General features: G+C 39.3%; 1 protein-coding gene across 3 annotated transcripts in view; it reads left to right on the plus strand.

The window, feature by feature from the left end:
* Nucleotides 1–215: 215 nt before the first annotated feature.
* cdhr5b (cadherin-related family member 5b) overlaps nucleotides 216–8590 on the plus strand; it is a 12668-nt gene continuing 4293 nt past the window's right edge. For 2 of the 3 annotated variants that reach the window (XM_035664411.1, XM_035664413.1), the window contains exons 1-12: nucleotides 216–332; nucleotides 2516–2694; nucleotides 2803–2856; nucleotides 3820–3909; nucleotides 4302–4388; nucleotides 4574–4678; nucleotides 4891–5076; nucleotides 6165–6255; nucleotides 6373–6470; nucleotides 6596–6799; nucleotides 7577–7687; nucleotides 7777–7843. In XM_035664411.1, the coding sequence (XP_035520304.1) occupies nucleotides 242–332; nucleotides 2516–2694; nucleotides 2803–2856; nucleotides 3820–3909; nucleotides 4302–4388; nucleotides 4574–4678; nucleotides 4891–5076; nucleotides 6165–6255; nucleotides 6373–6470; nucleotides 6596–6799; nucleotides 7577–7687; nucleotides 7777–7843 (1363 nt within the window). In that variant the 5' untranslated portion in view covers nucleotides 216–241. The remainder of the gene's footprint in view (nucleotides 333–2515; nucleotides 2695–2802; nucleotides 2857–3819; nucleotides 3910–4301; nucleotides 4389–4573; nucleotides 4679–4890; nucleotides 5077–6164; nucleotides 6256–6372; nucleotides 6471–6595; nucleotides 6800–7576; nucleotides 7688–7776; nucleotides 7844–8590) is intronic. The other variant, XM_035664412.1, reaches the window with a different exon arrangement.

An 8590-nucleotide genomic window follows, 5' to 3' on the forward strand; every position in this document is an offset into this window, starting at 1 on the left:
CTTAAATGAGGACATTAGTTGATAGAAAACTTCATTAATCCTATCATTAATTCTATCCACTTTCCATTCCAAACCGATCAAATAAAAGATAATTAGTTAAAAAAAAAAAAGATCTTATATGACTTCCCGGCAAACAAAAAGTGTGTGTTATGTTTTTATGACAGGGAAAAGTCCACTGCAGCCATAAAGCCGACGAGATAAGCAGAGAACCGGGATCAGTTCAGACAGGACGGACGTAGACATGGACGGGCTTTATCCACATTTCTCTGTGAGGACGTTCTTCAGCTTTTTACTTCTGATTTTGCTTCAAACGTACACTGAGGCCCAGTCCAGTGAGTACTGAAACCTGCTGGTTCGTTTTACCTGACTCGTGTTTTTTATTTTATTTGTTTATTTGATAGAGACAGAGCCTGTAATGAACATTGATATGAAAATAAAAGATATAAACAGGCTGGAGTTAGCAAGAATGCTAATTTATATCTGTAGTCCAGAGGAAGTGACAATACGCTATGCAGATAAAATGCACAAGTAAAGACAGAATACATTATCTCAAGTTAAAAGTGATCAAGGATCAGATTTTCCTTAACCTTAAGAGATGGGTCTTGTCTTCCTCAGATGATAGAGGACACAAGTCTTTGTGCTGCAGGCGACAAAAGATCCCGTTGTGTCTCAGCTTAGTACTGAGCCTTGTTGACAACACATTTATATCGAGAATAAAGTTCATATTCTGGGTCTTCACTTCCTCAGATGATAGAGGTTTGTGTTGGTTCTTACAGCCAACAACAGAGAAGTTGGCGAGGTAGATTCGTGGTTTCAGTGAGCGGGACTGGCCTGTCACCTAGCCTATAGGTGGTGCCATGTTTCAATGTGATGTAATAGTAAAATGGATACAAACAAGCCGTGTAAGGCAGTGCAGGAGTCGTGTTTTCTGTGGGTAATTCCCTTTGGCATGAACTTTGGGTTTCGTCACTTTTCAGACCTTTAACATGCCCCCAAAATCTATATAACACTCTAGGGTACAGGGAAAACCCCCAAAAGCAAAATATGGCCTTTTTAAGAAATTCATTTAAAGGAGTTGGGGTAAGGCAATGCAAAGCCTTGAACATGAAACAATCATTTGAAAATGTTATTTTTATTATTATATTTTTCCAGAATGATGTCTCACAGAAAATAATGGGCTCAATAACAGTGTGCTAATTGGTACATCATCTTAATTTATACATTGTGAGTAGCCAGAACTGGTTTCTAACTGCTCACCGTGTGTAAATTAAGATGATGAAATGAAATGATGTAAAAGTGGAACAAAACCAGAGGAAGAGCTCAGGTGACTGAAATAGGAAGTAGTTTGACAGCTACAAACAGCGCAGTGGGAAGTATGTGTGTGTGGAGGCCAGAGAAGTGAGGGGAGGCGACATTTGTAAGAGCTGACAATAAACCACTTGGTTCAGTTACACTGTCTGCACTGACACTGAAATAAGTTGACTGAAATAAAGACACTGTTGCAGAAAGTGACGTTTTACCTAGAATTCAGTTAGAGAAATAAGGAATGTTGAAAGCCTTTTAAGAGAAGTTTTTTAAAAAAAGGATGTTTTTTATATACTAGTCCAGTTTCGAAAACCACACCAGCAAGACTGACTTGCAATCTGACCCAAATATGCTCCGAGGCTGGTTTGCAGTGCAGGCAAAAGCTGTGGAGGTAGACACTGACCCGATATCTCCAGACTGTGTTGGCGGAAGCAGTCTTCATGTTTCAGTGAATTGTACAGCTTGTGTTTCCTCCTGCTCAGACAAACTTGTTAGCTGAGGGTCATAGTCAGACCTCAACAATTATTTTGACAGATACTGTGATTGCGATATGATTCGCAGTTAGTGGGAATGATCATTTTTGCATCACACATTTAATTTTCACTGAAAAAAAAATATTAAAGTCACGTTAATGTGACATTTTGGGGGGTCTGTACCAAACAAACATGCTTTCTTACATCTGGAGAACATTCATTCATTAAATGCTGTTTTGTCACACACTATACCTTTGTCAAAACATGACAACTTTTGCGAAATTGGTCATACTGTGATTTTGACAATATTTCAATTAATTGTGCAGCCCTATATTTTACCACAGCTAGGACAAAGTGGGTGTGGAGCTCATTTGGAGAATAGTGGCCGACCCCCTTTTTTATTGGTTTGTTTTAAGGTTCAAGGACTTTTTAAAATGTATAAAATCACATGTAACTTACTTGTATGGTGCGACCACTTTTTAGTTAGAACATAACTCGTATATACGTTTAAACATACAGGTGATGCAACAGTCTGCAGGCTTTTATTTCTTTCTAAACCTCTAAACTTCAAAGTTCTTTATGTTTTTGAGCATTAGGCTAGCACTTTGATTTTTCAACACACAGAGACGAAACTAATAACCATTTTCTAATCTGACTTTGGAGAAGAAAGAGAACAAACAGCATTTTGCTAAACGTTGCTACGGTCTCTGTGCTGTGTTCTTCTTCTCTCCCAACAGTCTGCTCTGTTCCTGATTCTGTGAACTTTGCCGAAAACAACATGGTGGGTGTTACCGTGGCAACAATCACTCTCCAACCAGAGGTCACCGTTAATTTCAAACCACCTCCTGCAAATCCCAACAACCCATTTGGGCTTAAAGGAAACCAGCTGATAGCAACAAAGGCGTTGGACTTTGAGGTACCGTAGGTCATGTCTCATAGCACCAGATCCAAACCCATATCTCGGTTCAGATTCTGGTCTGTGAAAATACCTGGCTGTTGAGCATGAAGTTTGTTTTGTTTGCAGACTAATCAAACTCATACTGTCGAGCTCACCTGCACTGCAACCTCAGGCCTCACGGTAAAACTGTCTTCATACACTAAACATGTTCAACTGAAATGTGTGAAATCTGCATTATACTGTACCAATTCTAACTTTTAATGTTTTACTTTGTGGTGTATTGAAACTGTTGATCATGATGATTATGATGATGATGATGATGATGAATTGTTTGAATTGCAGCATGCAGACAGACATAGACTCAACATAAATGAGGGAGAAAGAAAAAAAAGAAAGAAGCAAACAGCACTAAGGAACCTATTTTTTCTGAAACCTCTCGAAAGGCTTGAAGAGGTTCTCTAGGTTCCTAAGGAGGACATACAGGTTCTTGAAGAGGTTATACAGGGATTTTAGGAACCTATATTTTTCTGGTGAAGGTTGTACAGGCCTTTGAAGAGGTTGTATGTGTGCTTTTATGGATTCTTGAGCAGATTCTTGGTGCTTCTTGGAGGCTATAATGATTCTCCAGAGGCTTGACAAGGTTGTACAGTACACCTTTATGAAAAGGTTGTACATAGAGTTTATACAGGTGCTAAAGGAGGTTGTTTGCATTCACGAAGAAGTTCTCAGAAAGGTTCACCAGGTGGTTGAAAAGGTTTTACAGGTTCTTGAAGATGTTGTGCAGGTTCCTAAAAAATGTTAAATGTATGTGAGGAGGTTCTCCATGTGCTTGGAAAAATTTATTTATACAGTCCATAGTTGCAGGGATTGTGCAGTGGTTCTTGATGATGTTTTAGAGTTTCTGTTATTCCACATATTAACACAAGTAGGTCATGCAGACAGAAAATCCTTGGTATATGATATATGATATCAGGATCTACATGCAGCTCAAAGACGTCATAATTGTGTCTTTATTTCACATTCCTAATATTTTTAATAGCATATTATTTAAACGTTGTTGTAAACATGCATATTAGTCATAAACAATATCAGTAGCAATATCAATATAAGGCGTTTAAACAAGGATTGTCTTTTTGTATCCAGTTGAACGTCATCATTATTGTGATTGTGACCAATGAGAATGATAACCCTCCAGTATTTGCACAGAGTGCCTACAGTATCAACGTCGATGAGGTAAGAGTCTGATAAATACATTTAACAAAGCAGGAATTCTTCATCATATTAGTTTTTTGTTTACTTTTTTGCCTCACAGAATCACTTTTTTCTACCTGACCAATGACAAAATGTTATTTTAAATAATTAATTGTTTTTGAAGTTTTTCTGAATTAGTGTGTTTGCAGCATTATCTCGTTTTTAAATTGCAGATGCTCTGGATATTGCTTTGTAGCTAAATTACACTGGAGTTAGGGTTACTGGCAACCAAACTTTAGGAGCTAATTCCTTTTCAGCAAATAGGACTAATCAGTGTTTTAATTGAGGGATGCTACAGTGAATAATTGATTGACATGTTAAAAACTGTGTTTCATGTTAATATCACACTGATTGTTTGAACTGTTTTGTCCCAGCTGTCTCCTGTAGACAAAAGTGTGGGCCGCTTCACTGCCACAGACTTAGACGGGACACCGCTCTACTACAAACTGACATCTGAACTTGTAAGACATCGTAATTATTTTTCCTTTGTTTCTTAGTAGGTCTGACATCTAGATAAATCTTCTTGTTGTTTTCTTTCTCTGAATCAGGTAAAATATTAATGTAATCTCCCATAAAGAGATAGGTCCAGAAGCAGTGGTAAACTGAGGCAGATCTAAACAGTGTTGAGTTTCCTTTTTGATTTCAGCAGGATGCCTTTAAACTGAGATCGTTTACCAACCCGGATATCCTTGTTAAGACACCTCTTGACTACGACAAAGTCAAAAATGTCCAGCTTGTGTTATATGCTCAGGTGAGTGCTGTTCACTGTTAGTTCAAAACACTGATTTTGTTCATCCAACTCAATCAAATCAAATATTTCTTTCTTTCTCTGGAGGTCAGACATGTTCTCTTAAACACAAGTGTAGCAGATCCAGTGAGCTAACATCCACAATAGCAGCACACTGATTGTGTTTGACCTGAATGGAACAGTTTGACAGATTGTCATTTTTCTTTTTTTTTAAGGACACACCGTTGGAAACGTCCAGCCCCGGCCCTTCGTTCACTGCCTCCACCACCATCACGGTCACCATCTTAGACTTGGACACCAGACCGCCGTGGTTCCAGCCCTGCACGGAGCATGAGGTCGGCGGAGCTTTGATCTGCCAGAGCTCCGGCTACACTGGCAGGGTCAACTTAAACGAACAAGAGGTGCGACACTGCCACTGTGGTAACACTTTATCCGGAAAGTCCAGCGCTGATTCTAAACTGACAGGTGACAATTGAATACGGGGTGAAGCAATGTGATTTTGCCTCAACTAAAGTAGAGGCAAGGAGGAGCCAATCAATGAGCTCCCTGAAGATACAGATATATTTGAAAAACTAGTTGTAATTTGAAGGCGGGTGAAAAGCCCGCCATCATAGCCTCCTCCTGGCTGCAGGGCTGGGCGATCTGGACAAATAAATAATATCACAATCTTTTTAATCGCATCACGATCAATGATCTAAATTACAATCTTTTTTCACAATTTTGGCATGCCCAGTAGAGTCTACCTTCGGACATAGCCTGACTTCAAATAACCTATGCATTTCTACATTTAGCATCATTAAAACACAATATTGCACAGAAGATACTACAAAGGTTTCAAAATGGTGATTAATATAAAGTTGAAAACAGAAGCAATAAGATAAACATAAAAAAAAAGAAAAAGGAAGAGCCACGTGAAGTAGTTTGTCCAATCAGCATAGCTGGCACCACTCCATTGGTTTGTTCATGTGGCATGGATTCATGAGTCATTGAGGTTACTGGTTTGTGAAGTGTGGAAACAGTGATTAAATACAGTGATTTCTATAATTCACCTGAAAAGTGAAAATATAAAACGGTCAGACTGCCCAGCCCTATCCCACTGCTTCCCTGATGTCTCGTCAACAACGCTGTGTCTTCTATGGATCCTTGTAGACGCCATAAATATGGGGCTAACAGCACACACTTTTAAACAGTCTCTTCTCAGAGACAGTAATGGTGTTGCACTGGGTTCAGAATACCAAAAGAGACAGAAAAGAGCTTGAGAGAAAAGTTCAAACCCCTACTTTCACACCTCCACACACTCACCAATCCTTGCATAAAGACTGCACGATTGTTGAATTGTCGGTTTCAGAAAGTTACATAAATTGTCAGATGCAGCTCCACCCAATTGTGCTGTCAGAATGGAGGTTTCAGATGCTGTTAAATTTGCCATTGTGCTAAAGAACGACTTTCACCACTGTCAAACATATGATGATGAGTGTTTTCTCTGCAGACCGGAGCATTACCGCTAAAACCAGGACCGGTTTATGCCATCGATGGAGACTCTGGGATAAATGAGGAGATAACATACTCGTTCCTAAACGGTAAACAGATGGGATTATAATAAACAGTGGTTTGTTTTACTGTCTGACGTGTATGTTTGAAGAAATAAGTTGTTGATTACTGGCAGGTAGAAGCAGCTTAGTCTGTTTGTGTTTTAGGAGATGCTGGCGGCCTCTTTCAGATCAACCCAAACACGGGGAACATCAGCATGCTGAAGCCGGCTGACGTGTTGGAGACTATCAGTCTGACAGTGCTGGTAAAGACAAAACATTCAATTTCTTTTGCCCACTTTGGCCACACATTGCTGTCATATGTGTCTTTGACAAACAAAAAATTAAATGTTGCCTAAAATCTTCCATTGGATATGTGTTTCTCTCCCAGGCTGCTCAGAAGAAGAACAGTTATCAGTTTGCCTCCACCCCCCTCACAATCAGTGTCCGGGTGAAGAGTCTCCACCCTCCACGCTTTCAGAGGTCTCAATATGAGGGCGTCGTCACTGCAGTGGGTGAAATGGCAGTGGATCCGAAGAACAAAGATGAGCCACTGAAAATCCTTGCCACAGATGATGACTACATTGTCACTGGGGTAAAAAACTGATTCCACTGACTGACTGCCTACACCTCTCTAGTTCAGTCCATCCAACTGTGTATTTGTATATTCAAAACCACTTGGCTGAGGATAAAAGAGAAAAAAAACTGCAGCAGAAAACAGATCTGTGTGGAGAGATGAGGAGACTGGAACATTCCTCAAATAAAAACATAAAACAAAATTTGAAAAAAATCATGTTTTCCACATCAAATCATTTTCAATTTTTTGTTAATTACAACTTGGATCTAGTTTCTGTAGTTTTGTCCATCCTTTCTAATAATAGATACATTGTACTCAGGTTAATATCTGAGGAACACTATCGATCAAGACAGGCTTTAAACAAACATAAAAACAACACTTTATTTAGAGGTCAAACTGAAAGTGTCTGGAATAATCCCTCATTGCACAGCTACAGTAAGTCCTTCAGTCTTCAGTCAAAACTGAAGCAGGAAGTTTGGATAAAACTTTTACCATTCAACTGTTTGCTTTTTTTACTTATATTTAGTAATATTTAATCTTTATAGTTTGAAAATGCATAATACAAACAAAGTGTCTTTTATAATGGCAGTAAATTTGAGATGTGGGTGGTGAGGTCTGACACCAGACAACATGCTTGGTAAATCCTCTTAACTTCAGCTAATTGCACTGGCTAACGCAGCTTCACTGTGAAATAAGTGTTTAACTGCATATACGTCATCTGTTTTGGTTGTTTGATGAGGAAGTCTTCTGTCTACTTGATGTGCAGCACTAACCTTTTCATTTCTGTTCAAACAGGGTCTAAATCCCCACATCACATACTATGTTAATGGTAGCAGTGATTTCTCCATCATTGACGGCTATTTATTTATGACTAAGGGTCTCCCAGTGGAGACGTTATCTCTGCAAGTGAGTTTACAAATCTAGCCAAACTTAAAATGACTGATTGATTGGTAAATTTTCTCAATAAGCACTCAACTTCATCTTTGCACTTCCAGGTGGTGGCAAAAGACACGACTAACGATGAATCAGTTACAGCTCAGCTCTCAGTGGAGGTGAAATCAGGTAGGAGGAAAACCTTCACAGAGGGCTCTACTGAAGTTTGATTAGCCAACAACAGTGTGGCATCTATGGCTCAATGCAGTGTTATCCTCCAATGTACTGCTTGAACATCAGTGCCAGAAAGAGCTTGTAGCTTGTAACATTGGGCAAATCAGCTCTTAATCCCTCCAGACCAAAATATCCTTGCCTTTCCTTACCTAATCAGGTGACTACTGACAAACACAAAACCTTTCCAGGAACCTTTTAATAAATTCAGGAAAAAATTACTGGCATTTCAACCAGTGGAACCAGGGCGTAACTTTAGGCCGCGTAGCCTCAATCGGACTATCAAATCCATTGCGTGGGAGACAGAGGCCGACTCTTCCCTGTCAATTGCGTTTAGTTATGTTTTTGTTTGTGGTTGGTCTGCTCGAATGTAACCAAAAACGAGTTCAATTGGATTACGACAAAGACCTTTTCATGCAGTCTTGGTGCAGTTCTTTGGAAAACAGTTTTTGATTGGCAGTATTTTTATCAACTTAACTTAACCAGACTGAATGGGCCAACACACCTGAGTCTGTTTAAACCGCATAGCTTCAGGTGGGAAATAGGGTGACCAGATCCCAATTCACCAGATGTGGGACAAAGACTACGTTTGTGTGGGACAATTTGGGACACCAATGCATCAAGGTAGTCTAAAAGAACTTACAAAAAAAAATACATTTCTATTCTCCCCCTTTGCTTTTGCATTACTATGCTTTGCCATCTGGT

The sequence above is a fragment of the Morone saxatilis genome, unplaced genomic scaffold (genome assembly GCF_004916995.1).
Source record: "Morone saxatilis isolate NCDOM2014 unplaced genomic scaffold, NCSU_SB_2.0 Contig2, whole genome shotgun sequence".
Taxonomy (NCBI): Eukaryota; Metazoa; Chordata; class Actinopteri; family Moronidae; genus Morone; species Morone saxatilis.